This window comes from Bos indicus x Bos taurus, chromosome 6 (assembly GCF_003369695.1).
Source record: "Bos indicus x Bos taurus breed Angus x Brahman F1 hybrid chromosome 6, Bos_hybrid_MaternalHap_v2.0, whole genome shotgun sequence".
Classification (NCBI taxonomy): domain Eukaryota; kingdom Metazoa; phylum Chordata; class Mammalia; order Artiodactyla; family Bovidae; genus Bos; species Bos indicus x Bos taurus.
Window position 1 is genome coordinate 91,167,353 of NC_040081.1, and position 17,705 is coordinate 91,185,057.

General features: G+C 47.2%; 1 protein-coding gene across 3 annotated transcripts in view; it reads left to right on the forward strand.

Annotated features, from left to right (window-relative positions):
• SHROOM3 (shroom family member 3) overlaps positions 1-17,705 on the forward strand; it is a 329,764-nt gene that overhangs the window by 293,008 nt on the left and 19,051 nt on the right. For all 3 annotated transcript variants that reach the window (XM_027544824.1, XM_027544825.1, XM_027544826.1), the window contains 3 exons: positions 2,470-5,668; positions 13,285-13,358; positions 16,859-17,665. In XM_027544824.1, the coding sequence (XP_027400625.1) occupies positions 2,470-5,668; positions 13,285-13,358; positions 16,859-17,665 (4,080 nt within the window). The remainder of the gene's footprint in view (positions 1-2,469; positions 5,669-13,284; positions 13,359-16,858; positions 17,666-17,705) is intronic.

A 17,705-nucleotide genomic window follows, 5' to 3' on the forward strand; every position in this document is an offset into this window, starting at 1 on the left:
GGCCATCAGTGGCCATTATGCCAGAGTGCAGTGAGCAAGGAGGAGAGCAATGGGAAACGAGGGTAGAGAAGTTGTCAGACCACAGTGAGAACTCTGACATGCTTGACACACTCATCTTGAGAGTAAGGATGTCTCTGTGTGGGCTGGAACTGCTGCAGGATTGAAGACCTGCATGTCAGGTTCTTGGCAGCCATCTGTAAGAGTGCCATCTTGGAAGCAGGAATGGCAGGGGTAATCAGAATGACTGCTTCCAGAATGTGGTAAGAAGAACTTGTTGCTACAGGGTGATGTCAGGGCACTCCGTGGCATGGCATAGGTCACTGGGTCTTAGTCCCCAGGCAGCTTGGAGATGAGAATTTGGGGAGACAAAGCCCTCCCTGAGTAGCAGTGAAGAGTAAGAATGGTCCTCATGGGATGCATTCCATCTGAGGATTGGTGGGTTAAGTGTCCTTTGGCCGCAAGACGGAACCCACTCTACCCTTGCTTGGCTCGAGATACGTTTACCAGTGAGTTCATGTTTCTAGATCCATCTGTATTTTGCGATCGCATTTCCTCCGATTCAGCAGTGTTTCAGTTAACCCATCGGTTTATTCACTTTGATTTTTTTTTTTTTTCACATGTTCCTAAATTAGATCTGGCTTATCCTTTTAGTGAAAGACTGCTAAAATTCTTAGCAGTGGGGAGGAGGATTAAGTAGTGTCTACCGCCTGCATGGAATTGGTGAGCAAAAACAGCCCTTGTGGAATCTACTGCTTCCGTGTCCCCTTGAAGTATTAACTCTGAGTCTTCTGTTAGAGGAGATAAACAGGAGCACAAGTGGGTCATAGGGGATTATCCTCAGTCACGTCATGTGCATCTTCAGCACATCCTCTTCATTTGGGGGTGGGGGGGTAAATGCTGGTAGTGACATATGCCGTGACATGGAGTGCCAGGACTGGCTTCCCTAATCTGGTTGGGATTAACCCTTCCTTCCTCCTTGAATTTATACCTGTCCCTGCCAAAGCAAGATGTTCCATTCAGTAAGTTTACTTGCCCTGAAAAAGAAATATTATTCTGGGGGGGCAATTGCTGAAAATGTAGTCTTCTTTTCCTTGAATTCTGCTCCAGTTTTGACTCAGAATATGATCCTTCTAGTGTCCTCCCGTATACTCTGGAGACAGTCCAGCAAAGCATTATCACCTACTCAGCCATTAAGACACCATATTTACTTATACGACATCTAGAAATATAATAATAGCTCCATGGATTTTAATAGTGTTTAAATGCCTATTCATTTAAAAATGAAAAGCCTCAGGCAAGAACTCTTCGTTTTCTTTATTCTTTTTGTGACCCTATGGACTGTAGCCCACCATGCTTCTCTGTCCATGGGATTTTCCAGGCAAGAATCCTGGAGTGGGTTGCCATTTCCTCCTCCAGAGAATCCTCCTGACCCAAGGATCGAACCTGTGTCTCCTGCATTACAGGCAAATTCTTTACCGCTGAGCCACCAGGGAAGCCCTCTTTAGAGAACAGTGAATCACAAATGTTTGAACTATTGAGACTGCTGTTTGATTTTTGAGCTACTTATTCCTTCCTATATCTCTATTCTCTCTCGCCCATGCTGGGTGAAGTATATTTGGGGTTTATAATTAAAGTTAGCTATAAGTAATTCTGTCTTATGGCAACTTTTTGGAGGAGCTAGTGAAGGAAAATGTCTTACTGTCCAGCGTATGAGGCTTTGCCCAGACTCTGGGCAGTTGTCCATGGGTGATGGTCTCCCAGCACCTGAGAGCCTCCCGTGATTAAGACTTCTTAGCCAGTCTGCTTTTCCTCTCTCATCCACTTTTGCTAGCTCTCAATGTTTCTGAGTATTCTCTCATTCAGTTTTGTGTTTGGCTTTCTTACCACAAACAAATTGTCTCTTGTACAGTGGAAATTCCAGGAAGATTGCCAGGGAGTAGCCCTTCAACTCCATAAAAAGGAAAGATATTAACTAAAACCGGGGACATGTGCACAGTCTCCCTCACCCATCCGCGTGCCTGGTCTCTTACTAAGCTTTCCCCTTCTTCCCACAGACGCCCCAAGAGACACAAAATGTCAGTCTCTGTCCCTCTAACTCATCTCGCCCTCCGCTTTCCTCGCTCACCTCTCTCATTTTTGGGGCACGTGCAGAATGTCACTTCCGGCACAGAACACAGTATATCATCGTGTTGCCTGAGCCCAAAGGCCCACGTGGTGTCCTCCTGCTCCCCACTTCTCCCCTGGCGAGCCTGGGTGATTAATTAGAGACACATAGGTTACGGTGTTGGGCAGTTACTCCTAGTGATGACACGTAGGGAGGCCGAGCAAGGCCCAAATATGGTCCTTTTACCCACCCTTCCAGAAACCAAACATCTTGCACAACAGTCCATTTATAAGCTAGTCCTGTGCCTGGAAGCCTACTGAACAATCAGGGCTCACCGCTGACTGCCCTGCCTCCCTTTCTTCCAGCTCCTCCACCAGTGACCTCTCCGGCTATGACCACGCATATCTGAGGCAGAGCCCTGACCGGTGCAGCTCCCAGGGGAGCATGGAGAGCCTGGAGGCCGGCGGGGGATACCCACCCTGCCACCTTCTCTCCCCGGCCAAGTCCACCAGCAGCATTGACCAGCTCAGCCACCTCCACAGCAAGAGAGATTCGGCTTACAGCTCCTTCTCCACCAGTTCCAGCATCCTCGAGTATCCACCCCCTGGCGTCTCTGGCCGGGAGCGTTCGGGCTCCATGGACACCACTTCTGCTCGAGGTGGCCTCCTAGAAGGGATGAAGCAGGCAGATATTCGCTATATTAAGACAGTCTATGACCCCCGGAGGGGGGTCTCAGCAGAGTATGAGGTGAACTCTTCAGGCCTGCTTCTCCAAGGTAGGGAGACCCGAGCCTCAACTGATGGTCAGGGCTACAATAAATTCCATAATGTTCCTCGGGGCAAAGGCGCACCACCCTCTTCCTGGAGCCAGCAGTGCCCTGGTTCCTTAGAGACCACTGTGGACAACTTGCCTCCTAAAGTGGGTGCGCCCCTGCCCCCAGCTCGGAGTGACAGTTATGCAGCCTTCCGGCAGCGAGAGAGGCCCAGCTCCTGGTCTAGCCTAGATCAGAAACGGTTCTGCCGACCTCCAGCAAACTCTGCAGGCACCCTGAAATCTCCCTTCATAGAGGAACAGCTGCATACTGTGCTAGAGAAGAGCCCAGAAAACAGCCCTCCAGTGAAGCCCAAGCACAATTATACCCAGAAGGCCCAGCCCGGCCAACCTCTGCTGCCGACTGGCATCTACCCGGTACCTTCCCTGGAGCCACACTTCGCCCAGGTGCCCCGGCCTTCTGTGAGTGGAAATGGTACCCTCTACCCTGCCCTGGCCAAGGAGGGTGGGTACACACCTCCTCAGGGAGCGTGCGACAGAATGGCTGCCCTTGATGAGAATGGGAACCAAAACGGATCTAGCAGGCCTGGCTTCGCCTTCTGCCAGGCCTTAGAACGGGACTCAGTGTCCCTAGTAGAGAGGAAACCTGAAACTTCAGCCAAATGTGTCCCCTATAAAGTCCATTTTCCCTCAGTGCCTGAGAACGAGGAGGAGACCTCCCTGAAGAGACTTCTCACACCTCTAGAAGGCCACAGCCCACATCCCAGTGAGAGAAAGAGCACCCAGGGCAACAGATATTCTAATTACCACAGCCTCCAATCCCCTCAGGCTCAGGTGTGCGAAGTGGGTGAAGACAAGAGATCCTTCCTGCCTTCAGAGCCTTGGGAGGGGGATTCCCATGAAGACCACAATGCCAACCTCCGGGGGAGGCTCCACGGAGGCAGCCTGGGCCAGAGTATGCCAGGCAGCTTTGGCAAGACTGCAGCTGCCTTCTCCTCCCTCCAGAACATTCCTGAGAGTCTAAGAAGGCAAAGCAGCTTGGATCTCGGAGCAGCAGCCCAGGAAGTCTACCTGGAAGGCTCATCCACCTGCGCAGTCAATACCAAGGGAGAAGAGTCTGGAAGGACTGCTGTTGCTGATCACAAGAGCCAGCTGGACAGGTCGGTGTCCTATCCAAGGCCCGAGGGGAGAACCTTGGCCTCTTTCCAGAGTTCAGACCCAACGTATGAAGAGCCGCCCTCCCCATCCCCACAGGAGACCTCCAGTCTGGGCCGGAGGAGGCTGAGTTCCAGCAGCACCTCGGCTCTGCAGGGCTTTCAGTACGGGAAGCCCCACTGCTCCGTGCTGGAGAAGGTTTCCAAGATCGAGCAGCGAGAGCAGGCTGGCCAGAGACCCCCGAGTGCCGGCGGCTCTACTTATGGCTATAATTACAGGCCCCACAGGACACTCCCAGCCTCCAATACTTTGGGGAATGACTCGGAGGAGACTAAAGGCCGTATACATTTTTCCGAACTCACTGAACCCCTAGGCAATGGAGAACAGCACTTCAAAAACGGGGAGCCAAAGTCAGAAGAGGTTTCCTGGCAGCCGTGTGGTCAACAGCCGAGGCGCGCTGTGGAGGGTGGCCGGGGTGCCCCACTCCGGGGTGGAGAGCCCCCGAGGCGGGACGCCCGTCTGCTCCGCAGCCAGAGCAGCTTCCAGCTCTTCAGCGAGGCCGAGAAGGAGGCCATGTGGTCGGACGACAGGCCCCGCACGCCAGAGTCGACTGTGCAGGACGCCCCCTTCAGCCGCTCCTACCGGAACAGCATCAAGGATGCACAGTCCCGCGTCCTGGGAGCCACGTCCTTCCGACGCCGGGACCTCGAGCCTGGGGCGTCTGTGGCCTCCAGGCCCTGGCGCCTGCGACCCGCCTCGGCCCACGTAGGGCTGCGCAGCCCGGAGGCACTGATTTCCGCCTCCCCGCACACCCCGCGCGAGCGGCACAGCGTGACCCCGGCCGAGGGGGACCCTGCCCGCCTCGCGCCCCCTGCTGCCCGGAGGGGCCCGCGCCGGCATCTGACCACCGAGCAGAAGAAGCGCTCGTACTCAGAGCCCGAGAAGATGCACGAGGTGGGGGTCTCGGAGGAACCCGAGCCCGAGCCCCCTGGGCCGCCGAGGAAGGGGCCGCATTTCATGGAGGGCTCGGTGACTGACCGGCGCCGCATCTTCGAGCGAGACGGCAGGGCCTGCTCTACCCTCAGCCTGTCGGGGCCTGAGCTGAAGCAGTTCCAGCAGAGCGCATTGGCCGACTACATTCAGCGCAAGACCGGCAAGCGGCCTGCGGGCGCCGGCTGTGGCCTGCAGGAGCCGGGGCGGCTGCTGGAGCGCACCCAGAGCACCTACCTCCAGCCCGAGGGCCCGGGCCTCGCCGCGGCTTCCAGTCTCTGCTCGCTTCGGGAGCCCAGCCTGCCGCCCCGCAGGGAGACCGCCCTTCTGCCAGCCACTGTGGTGGGGAGTACTGGGGAGACCCAGCGGGGCCCCCGAGATCGCAGCAGCTCGTTTGCCAGCGGCCGCCACCTTGGGGAAAGGCACCGCGGGGACTCAGCGCCGAGAGAACTGCTCAGTGGAGCTAACAATGGATCAAAGGGCCCCCAGAGACTGAACGGTACCCCAGGGGAACCCTCCCCGTGGGGGGCCACAGCTGGGAGGGCCGCGAAGTCCATGTCGGCTGAGGACCTGCTGGAGCGCTCAGACGTCCAGGCTGTCCCTGTCCACATGAGGTCCCGGTCATCTCCCACCGCCGACAAGCGCCAGGTACGTGCAGCCAGCGGATCCTAGCACTACCGCTTCAGTCCGCAAAGCCTTAGTGCGACTCCTCTAACCCCTCCTTCCCCCTTTGTTTTTCTTTAGCGTGCAAGAGAGCAGCATTTGTTTTCCTAAGGGGAGTCTTTCTCAGTGCCGCTATCTGATGAGATCCTTACAGAAATAGAGATATTCATAGGTATCTATAAAGTTGTGTCTTATGTAGAAACATATGTCAATATAGATATCTATATATGTGTATCTATAGATACATATACACACACATAGTAGGCCTCATTTCTGGTTTTGCACTGGAATGGAAAATATTCGGGAAAATTCCAGAGAGTTCCAAAAAACAAAACTTGAATTTGCCAGCACACCAGCAATTACTTATATAGTATTTGCATTATAAGTAGGTTATATGCAAATATTATGCCATTTTACATAGCATCAGGGAGATTTTGTTATCCATCCCAGGGGATCCTGTAGCTGCAGAGAGTCAAAGGTGACTGAGCACAGCACTCGAAGACAACTGTATATAATATATTTACACATATATGTATATATGCTATGCTATGCTATGCTAAGTCACTTCAGTGGTGTCCGACTCTGTGCGACCCCAGAGACGACAGCCCACCAGGCTCCCCCGTCCCTGGGATTCTCCAGGCAAGAACACTGGAGTGGGTTGCCATTTCCTTCTCCAGTGCAGGAAAGTGAAAAGTGAAAGTGAAATCACTCAGTCCTGTTGGACTCTTAGCAACCCCAAGGACTGCAGCCCACCAGGCTCCTCTGTCCATGGGATTCTCCAGGCAAGAGTACTGGAGTGGGGTGCCATTTCCTTCTCCAATGCATGAAAGTGAAAAGTAGTATGTGCATATTATATTTATTGTTGAGTTGTTCGATTGTGTCCGACTCTTTGTGACCCCATGGACTGCAGTATGTACGTGTAAAAATTATATTTTAGTGTCATCCACTTCTCAGTGTAAGAATTACATTAGGAAAAGTTAGGGATTATCTTTTTATCGTTCATGATTTTTGTTTTGCTTTTTTTTCCCCCCCCCAAGTTCGTGCAATAGAAGCTGTGTCTTAGTATTTTAACGATTTTTATCTTGGTACCCTCTTTTGTTTCTGTTGGACTTTTGCATTAACACAATAGGTATTGTTATTGACTTTGATCATTGTTTGTTATTGAGTTCCAGGCCCTCAACTCAGAATGCTTTAACATTTAGGAGTGGATACATGCATAGTCATGTCCGACTCTTTGCAACCTCATGGACTGTAGCCCACCAGGGTTCTCTGTCCATGGGATTTTCCAGGCAAAAATACTGGAGTGAGTTGCCATTTCTTTCTCCAGGGTATCTTCCCGACCCAGGGATCGAACCCACATCTCTGGCACCTCCTGCACTGGCAGGCAGATTGTTTACCACTAGCACCACTTGGGAAGCCCCACTTTTACATTTATTGTCTCATTAATCCTCAAAATAATCCTGTGTAGTAGAATATATTATCCATTTGCCGTGCTGCGCTTAGTCCCTCAGTTGTGTCCGACTCTGGGCAAGCCTGTGGACTGTAGCCCACCAGGCTACTCTGTTCATGGGAATTCTCCAGGCAAGAACACTGCAGTGGGTTGCCATGCCCTCCTCCAGGGGATCTCCCCAATCCAGGGATGGAACCCACTGTAGGAGGATTCTTTACTGTCTGAGCCACCAGGGAAGCCCATATTATCCATATCAAATTCATATCTCTGTCTCTTTCTTTATATTATCTTGACGAGATAGGAGAATGCCAGACTTTCAAATTCTCACATTAAAGGATTTTTCTCATAAAGTCTCCCAGCTGTGGATACATCATGAGGAACTTTCCCCTGGAAATGTTAGGAGAGCTGGGAATAAAGTCCAAGCACTCTGACTCCCAGGGCTCTATTAGTTTCCCTACTTCATGGCCTGTCTCCAAGCTTTACTTGCACTGCAGCTCGGTGGCATACCTCATGATTCCCTTCCCAGATCAGAAGATACAAGGAAGTCACATATATTTTACCACAAGGGGAGAACACCCCTCCATTGACCCTTCAGAGAGTCTCTTCTCCAGTAGAGAGTACAGTGATCTAACAAGCATTTGTAGAGCCTGTTTTATGAACAGGACTGCATTATAGGTTTGAAGGAAACATAAAGGGAAATAAAGGTCATGCCTTTCTGGGGGTTACAATTGAGCAAAGAATATGTACTTATATACAGATAACACAAATGGTGAGTGCTTTGGGAGTGATCATAAATAACATGCTATGGGAGGGACACTGGTTCTAATTGAGGGGATCTGAAAGAGCATCTCTTGAAAGAGAAGGGATTTGAACCAGGCAGTAAAGGATGGGCAAGATGTTGGCAAAGGGTTGCAGGTTGTGTGCGGAGGCATTATAAGTTGGAGGAAACAGCTTCACAGTTAGCCATCACTGCCTGAGAGATCTGTTTGCTGCGCTGCTTCTGAAACACACATACACACAGCCTTCTGAGGGAAAATACCACTCCCGTCCACACACTTTCTCTTAAGAAATATTTTCTCCCCAGTATAAACCACCACCACCCCCACACACATCCACACAGAATCTATAGAAGCAATCCTCCATAAGCCTCCAATTGCTGTTTCTCTCCCCTTGGAATGATGAACAGAGCTAATTTCCAGTGCTTATCCTACCTCTAAGAACACTTGAACAATCCATATATGTAGGTGCTCTGGTGGTCCAGTGGGTGGTTAAGACTCCATGCTTCCACTGCAGGGGGCCCGGTTTTGATCCCTGGTCCGGGAACTAAGAAAAAACATGGTCCATGTATGTAGCATGCCATTCCAGCTAGTTTGATAGGCTTCAGAGGCTCACTACATAGCAGGGCAAGCATTTTCATTTCTCTCCCCATGTTCTAAAGAAAATGGAAATGTTTAGGTGAAAACCAAATCCTCTTCTGTTGTTAATTCCTCGCTACATGTCATTATTCTCTTCTGGGGAAGTGGTTGGATGGTTCTGAATATTATTTTGCCTTCCCTTCCAAATATTTCTTAAACCTGATAAACTGGGAAATAGAGCTCAAACATAGGCAGTATAGAAGAATGATCCCAATTAAATCCCAATTCTTGGGTATTATTTGAAAAACTTTCTAGAGATAGCTAAACACACAACATTATTTATGTCCTCTTTAATATAGCAACTGCCATATTTAGAAAGTGGGGGATGTGATGGGGGGAATGGAATATTTCAACGTGAAATATTGCTGCTTTGCTCCTGCAGATTCTGAACATAGTTTATCATCCCCAGATGGCAGTTTCACCAAGACCTTGTTCTCAGCTTTCCCCCTGCATTCCCTTGCTCAGCAGTCTGACCATGCCTGCCCTGAGACCTATTCCCCGGCAAGGTCTGCCCCTTACATCTTCTTCATATATCCATTGTCTTCCTTGGTTGTACAACTAGTTAAAAACAAAACTAGTCTCCACGTAATTATTGTGGTTATTATTTCAAGATACTATTATTTATTTGAATAAAGTCCAGGAACTTTTACCATTGTCATTAAGCTTTGGTGAAGGTGTTAAATAAGGATTTTTCTCATCTCAGCTTGAGAGAACTCTGAGAAATTAAGTGACCCTGTAGAGACTAAACCGTCTGCCTGAGTTAAACCGAAAATATGGAGTCTGTTTCTGGTGCCAGCTCAGTCAATAGCCTCCCAAACAACCGCGGCTTGTTCCTGCCAGCCAGATGCTAATAGCACAGGATTTTGCAAGCTTTGGACCAGGATTCAGCTCCGTTTCAAAGGTCCATTAGTGAGGATAGTTTCTGCTTGCAAAACAAGGTCAGCGCAGAAATTGATTTCTCTGTTTATAAAATTTGGTCGTTCTTGGGTCTGAAATGATGGCTGCAGAAGGCTGCTGCCACTTATAGCCTAAGACCTGCTCAGACACTCAGCAGACCCAGGCCAGCCCCTTAGCCAGCTGTGGTCATCTCTGAACAAACCACCCCTTGTTCCCTCTCCTTTAATTCCTCTTAATTTGAAAAGTGTAATTGCAGAACAAATGAATATTAGTGATGCAGCTGAAGTGCCCATCAAATTCTTGGCTGCTTTCTGTTTTCTAAGACACTTTAGAAAACTTAACTGATTTAAATTAGGTAGGCCCTGCAAAGCAGCTGGAAAAAATTCAAACATTTTTGCCTTGGAGATGGAAATTTATACCCATTCAATGCATAGATCTAAAATATAGCAGAAGCTATAAAAAGAAATCTTTTGGAGAAGTGAGATTTCTGGTGGGGTATTTTTTTTTCCCCCAGATGTTGAGGTAGAGTCTTCTCTGGTTCTCGCTGTGTTTTCAAAGATCTTCATTTCTTGTATGTGACACGTTCACCATGTGAAGGTGTGACAAACATTTCATTGCTGAGGAAATTTGCATGGAACCCCACAATGTTGGATAATAGTCTCGATTCTGTAGGATACAGCTTGCCAATCATTTTTAGTACTTCTCAACAAGTACCCATTCAAGCTTGGAGATAAGTAACAATCACTTTCCACAAAATGTGAAGTTGCAAATAGCTACTATTAACTAAATGTTCACGATGTGCTAGTCACTGTGTTTTATAAGCATAAAACTAATCCTACATCTATGCAAAGGAGGAAATACTGTTGTTATTCCCATATTACAGATGAGGAAACTAAGGCATAGAAAAACTGAGGAATTTGCCCTACCTGGTGGAAGTGAGGTTTGACTCCCTACTGTCTTAACTCCAGAGGTTTTTAAGTCACTATACCGTGCTGCCTCCTGGTATAAAAAAAGACTGAGAGATGAGAGTTAAACATCTTATATCTGAAAACTCTAGCCAGTGAATTGATTTCATTTTAACATTTATCAATTACTACTACTTAAATAATATTTTTTTAAATTTCTAATTCATTTTAGCAGATACTTGATACTCCAAAGTAGATGAATATTGTCTTCATGTTTTATTGGTCGTAGAGATATTAGGATATCTTAATTCAGAACTCAAAAAGTGAGAATCAGAATTTGCTAGGATTTAAGTTTATAGTTTTAAGTGTAGGGTGCCTAATAAAGAATAAGAACTGGTGTACTTCTCAGTCAGTCAGACAAAGTTAGAGACCAAAAAAAAGACAGTTAATGAGTGGTATCACTCTGTATCCCTCATAGCCACTGCTTTTTCCTAAATTGTCATAGAAGTTTATACTGCTTACCAGTTTATAGAAAATCAAGTAGTCTTTGGCAGTGCATACTTACCCAATCAAAGCAAATATGTGCAGCAGGAATGAATCCTCCTTGGGTTTTCTACTAGGTTGGGAAGGAATTTCCCTTCAGTCCAAATGGTGTTTCCATTGACAGAAGATGTAAAAATTTCTCTCAGTTGTCTATTACTGGCTCTCAGTTCCTTTATTTTATGCATATCCTCATAAATATCAAGCTCATGCTATAATTTAAAGGAAGTAATAGAATGGAAGTATGTATTTGAACATTACTAGCTTTGAGGGGACCTAGGGGCACCCCACTCCAGTACTCTTGCCTGGAAAATCCCATGGATGGAACAGCCTGGTAGGCTCCAGTCTGTGGGGTCGCTGGGAGTCGGGCACGACTGAGCAACTTCACTTTCACTTTTCACTTTCATGCATTGGAGAAGGAAATGGCAACCCACTCCAGTATTCCTGCCTGGAGAATCCCAGGGACGGCAGAGCCTGGTGGGCTGCTGTCTGTGGGGTCGCACAGAGTCGGACACGACTGAAGTGACTTAGCAGCAGTAGCAGCAGCAGAGGCTTTTCCAGTTAACAACTGGTGAAGCTGAATATTCTTGTCAGTGAGGGAGTGGAGTGGAGAAAGACTTTAAAGAGACCATAAGAGTTTGGTTTTGTTTTGTTTCTCTCTCATTGAACAATGTGTACATTTTCCCCCTATATTGGAGTATAGTTGATTAACAGTGTTATGTTGATTTCATGTGTATAGCAAGGCAATTTGTCTTGGACCTGTTCTTTTTCAAGTTCTCTTCCCATTTATTTCCCTGGATTTCCCTGATAGCTCAGCTGGTAAAGAATCCGCCTGAAATGCAGGAGACCAGGGTTCGATCCCTGGGTTGGGAAGATCCCCTAGAGGAGAGAACAACTACCCACTCCAGTATTCTTGCCTGCAGAATTCTCTGGACGGAGAAGTCTGTCAGGCGAGGTTGCAAAGAGTCAGACACGACTGAGCAACTTTTCACTTCACTTCCTATTTAGGTTATTACAGAATATTGAGCAGAATTTCCTGTACTGTGCAGTAGGTCCTTGCTTGTTATAAATGGGCTGTAAGGTTTTGTGAAGAGTAGGAATTCCTATTCCATCTAATGATACTTGAGCGAATCAGAGACGCATGGAATTCTTTTTTCTCAAAGCATTGATGTTTTATTGCATCCAACTCAGCCACCTCTCAACTTAAGGTTCTAAAGATCACCCTTAGGCTTTGAGGAAATCATGGTTTGAATCCCAGCTCCTTGCTTAATTGTGGGCACTATACTCACTCGCTCTGAGCTGCAGTTTCCGCCCTGCTCCCCATTGTTATAGATTAAATTACAGGAGAAATGTCAGGTGCCTGACATGACTCCAGGCACTTCACTTGAGGATCATAAGGAACTTGGCAGAGTATCCAACACACAGTCAATGCCCAGTAAGGGGAAGCTGTGGTTATTAATAATATTCAGGTTTGTTTCTTCTTTGGGCTTGCTCCCACCCACCTCTGGCTCTTCTTGCTTTTTAGTACCTCTACCACTGATTGGGGGGAAGGAGCAGGAAAGAAAAAGAGAAAGGGGATGAAAAGCAATTAGCCCTTTGGACAGAATAAAGGGGGAAATGCTAAAATTAAGTTTATGGATTACCTGTGGATTTAATTTTCTTGTTTTCTACCTGACTCCTGTTATCATAAATAATTGAGAGTTTTATCAAGAGCAACATCATTGTCTTCATCAGGAACCTGTACGTATGACCTGATTTTACACTATCAAAAACTGACCTATAACCCACCAGAAACCATTATATACCCATATTAAAAACAGAAACAAATGACTACCCTTGAAGTGTCCCCAGAGTTACTGATATGACATGTGGATGAGATGTTTTTCCCAGAAAGAATGTATATCAACCTGATTACAAGCCAGATTCCTATCTGATTCTTGGGATTTTGCTAAATGTAGTAAACTCTCCTTTTCTTGTCATCTCCCGTATTTCCCTGTTGCTATTTCGAAAGTTTTGCCCTTTGAATTAATTTTCATCTTTATACTTCAAATATAGCAGTTGTTTCTGAATTCTGAAGGTAATTGTTATCAGACTTCTCTTGTTTAGAAAATGTCTTGGTTAAGAGAGGCACCCAGTGAGATAGACTGAGGTTCTACCACTTGTGACCTTGGAAAAGTTAACCTCTTGGGTGTGTGTCCTCATCAATGCAGTGGGGTTAACAGTACTTCCTGAGGCTTTGAGGATAAAATGGGTTAGTATGTAACAGTGCCGCCATGAGCCTGACAATAAAGAGTGGACCACCAATAAATGTTCATCTCCTTTACACCTCCACCCCCTTGGTAAATTTAAACACCGTTTGTTGGTACTAACGCTGTGCCTCTCTTCTGTTTTAAGGATGTGCTTTTGGGGGAAAACAGTAGCTTTGGTCTCATGAAGGATCCGTGTTATTTGACTGGCCCAGGTTCCAGGTATGTGTCTATAGTTATGATGCTCTTTGCCTCATGAATGCTGCTGGAGTTAAATGCTTCTGTTCATCTCTACTAGAAATTGAATTAAGATGTTATGATGTTTCATGGTGTCTTGTGCCGCCTTTTTCAGTTTGTCTAGGCTATGGGAAACCTTTTTATCCACAGATGACTTTGTCTAAGAATGATACTATTCAGAATAGGTTTTGAACATGTGCTGTTGAGGCGGTGGTTGACTTCTCGCGTGTTTACATCAGAATGGTTGATGATTGTGCTCTTCTCCAGCATGTCCTCTGACTTTCTCACGTGGGTCCTCTCTGGTGTGGCTGATCTCTTCTGGCTGTGACCCACAGGATCAGGTCTCTGAATAAGCACAAGCATTCATGAACAGCTTCACATAAGACCAATCATTGTAGGCACTTAGAAGACAGCAAGAAAGTCTTTTTTTTTTTTTTTTTTTTTATTGCCTTCGAAATCATTTCTCCTTAGAAAAATATTATGGATAATTTTTAGAAGTAGAATCTTCGGACTATTCACTTGGAGCTTAACGAGTAGGAATTTCCAAAGAGGATTTCCTCTGAACCACGTGTCTGTATGTAGTTTTAATGCAGCGTTGTAGGACTGTCTACTGTAATCTGGTTACTACTGATGGTCATATAGTTAATCTCGCTTGTTTTTTTTAGGCTGGTTCTTTAATATTTATTATGTTTCACTCAGTCATTGTTTCTCTCTTTTTCTGTATTCATCTTCTCCATAATTCAGCCTAGTAACTGCCAGCATGGTCAGGAAGTAAGTATTAAGTTACCTCCTTCGCTGCCAAGGGCAGCCTTGTATAGTTGCTTTTGCTCCTGTAGCTCTTCTCAGAGTGAAGCAAGGAGTCAAGGTGAGGCTAAGGACGTTAGTTTGGGTGCCTTAATTCAAAGCTAGAAAGAAGAGAAGGTTGACTAGAACTAGAGCTCTGCCAAAAGAGCACTATTCTAAAGTCTAAGGTGAAACTAAAGTCAAAAAAAAACAAAAAATCAAATTGCTCGATTACACAAAGGACTTGAATAGACATTCCTCCAAATAGCCAACGGGCACATGAAAAGATACTGCACATCACTAATCCACAGAGAAATGCAAGTCAAAAGCACTCTCATGAGGATGGCTACAATCAAAAAAACCTAACAAGTGTTGGGGAAGATGTGGAGAAATTGGAACCCCTGTGCACCATTGGTAGGATTACAAAGTGGTGTAACTGCCATAGGAAACACTATGGAGGTTCCTTGAAAAATTAAAAATTTGTCATGACCAAGCAACCCCACCTCTGAGTATAAACCCAAAGAATTGAAAGCAGTGTTTTGAAGGGAGATTTTTATACCCGTCTTCGCTGCAACACTACTCATGATAGCAGAGAGGGGGAAGCAACTGAGTTGTCCACAGGTGGTTGAGTGGATAAACAGAATGAGGTGTGTGCACACACTGGGATATTGTTCAGCCTTTAAAAGGAAGGAAATGCTGTCACAGCCTGCAACACGGATGAACCTTGAGGACGTTATGCTAAGTGAAATAAGCCAGTCGGAAATGCTTTACGGTTCCATTTGTATGAGGTATCTAAAGTAGTCAGATTTGTAGAAAAGCGGAGTGGCGGTTACAAGGGCTGGAGGAGTGGGGAAAAGAGTTGTTGCTTGCTAGTTACCTAGCTTCAGATTAGCAAGATGAAAATGTTCTGGAGGTCTGTTTTGCAACAATATGGATATACTTAACTGAACATTTTAAAATGAATTTAAAGTAGTAAATTTTATGTTATAGGATTTTTTTAACCATATTTTAAAAAATGCTATGAGGAAGAAAATGAGACTAATCAAACTTCGTTCTCTCACCCTCGATTATAAAAGAGACTGAAACAAAATCTTTATGACACTAGTTTTTATTCTTGGAAAACAATCCCCAGGAAGAAGTATTCTCAATCAAACTAAGCATTTAACTAAACTACTATCTTCAAAAATACACAGTTTAAGTGTAGTTTCTATAAAAGAATATTAAGTATAAACTAAAAACATTATTTCAAGGTTTATTTTGGCTGGATCTTTAAAAGATACACATTATTTTATTGTGTGTTTTAGTGATGTCTCCCCTAAAACAATATGAAATTACAACATGAATTAGTCCTTAAAACATCAGATTCCAGTTATTCCATGTCCTATTAGAGGATGCTAAGTTCAGAAATATTTCATGCCCTACGATCTAAATAGCAGCGGGCAAAAGAGACATTGTTCAAAAGACATTTATTGAGAAGGTACTTTGTGCCCGGATCTGGGGGTCCCAAAGTGAATAAGACATGGGAGTAGAGAGCACCCTCAGCGAATCTCCCACCCCTGCGTTTCTCGTGGACCCATTTGGGAACCCGCCAAGAAGGACAGAATAGCCACTCTTGGATACTGAGAGGTTCCTGATAAAGAAGCTGCCTATAAATGAAAAGATCTGTGGTGGGAGGGAGGGTTTGCATCTAAGCGGAAGATGGGTACCTTACTACATTTTATATTAAAGAGAAAATAACAGCAGAAGAGCTAGTTGGGTTCTTTGTGGTCTTTTCCTTCTTTATGCTGCTTTACTCTCATCTGGCCTTAGATGATTTTGTGGCCAGGACTGTGCTGGCTGACTGGGGACCGAGCCACAGCCCCCTTAGGATGCGGGTCTGTGAAATGAAGAGTACCATCTGCTCTCCAGATTCACTTGCACACTAGTCAGGGAGCTACAGATGTGGGGTTTACGAACTATGGATGTTTGCTGGAGACTTTTTAATCCTCACATTAACTCTTGCATGGCGGGCAGGCAGGGCTGCAGACGTGTTTTCTTTGTTTTGTTCTCCTTTTTTTCCTTTCAAACACAATAACAAAAGTACTGGAAATTGTTGGGTTTTTCCTTGGAGCCTAGAGGACAGCTGTTTAAACCACCATGCTCTCTGTTTGCTCATTATTGTCAGTCTCTTTCTCCAGAGGTAACTGCTTATTAGCTCCTTAGGTGAGACACTTCTTTCTTTCTTTCCATTTGGAGAAATGAAAACACTGGGAATCCAAGAGAAAGTTGTAAATAAAACCTGCGGAATCAGCAGCCCATGCAAATACTTTCCAAACAGACCACCCCCATGGGGGCTCACTGGCAAGAGAATGAGGGAGCATTCTTTCCCCCAGAAGTCAGGAGCTGGTTCCCAAACCTGGTCTAAAAGGACCAGAAGAAATGTCCTGAAGCCTGTCCTCAAATGCTGCCTTGCATGGAGGAAGGGGGATGAGAGAGAATTAATAAAAAGAAATGCCCTGTGACATTTTCCTGCAGGAGTTTATGCCTGTCCCGCCGTTGAATTGCAATTTTCAGGTTCTTTGAGCAGCCAGGGGGAAGCAGTGTGCAGTTTCTCTGGGGTCCTTCTCCCCATCAGAGGCTTTTCCCGTCTGTGGAATGCACCTTGGGCTCAGCGTTTGCCCCTTTTCATCAGCACTAACCCACATGTCTGTATCCTGTTCCAGGCCATTCAGCTGTTCCAGCCGTGAAGAGATGCCAGCGCTCAGGCACCACCCCAGCCCTCACTGGGGGGATTCGGGCTGCAAAGCAGGTAGTGGTGGTGCCTCTGTTCCCAGCGGGGGTCCGGGGCCGCTGGACCCTCCGAGACAGGCCAGCAGAACGCCTTGCCCTCTACCACTGTCCTCGGGAGCTCATCGGCATCTTCCAGACGCCAGGGCTGCACCCCTGAGCTCGGTCTTGTCTGCCCCTGGCCCTTCGAGCTATTGCTCACAGGCTGCAGCCCAGCCCTCCACACCAGCCGGGACCCCCAGAAGCGGCAGTGGCCACAGCCCGGCCCAGCCTCCCAGCCCTGAGCGCAAGACGGAAGAGCTCGCAGGGATGCGGGCCTCCCCGCCCTGGATGAAGCAGACCTACATAGTCAGAGAGGAGAGCCTCCCCGAGGACCCCCCGAAGCACTACCCCAAGCCACCGGATGCCCCCAGCTCGAGCAGCACTTCTGACCCGGATACGCCTCTCGGGGCCCCAGGCATTCTGGGCAGGATTTCCCTCCGGATCTCCGAGTCGGCCTTGCTGGCTTCCCCGCCACCTCGCGAGGACTGCGAGGACGACGAGGTGTTTGTGAGGGACCCACGCCCCACCGCCACTTCCAGCCCCCGCTGCGATGAGCTGCTGCTGCCCCCTCCGCCTCCGCCCCCACCACCAACAACCAGCCAGGCATCCCTGGCCCAGGGCCTGGACCACTTCCCTCCGCCTCCTCCCGAAGCTATGTGCCCGGCCCAGTGGGAGGAGGGCTACCTGGAGCCCCGTGCCAGGTGAGATCGCAGCCCTCTGCCAGTGGAGAAGGGTCTGCCA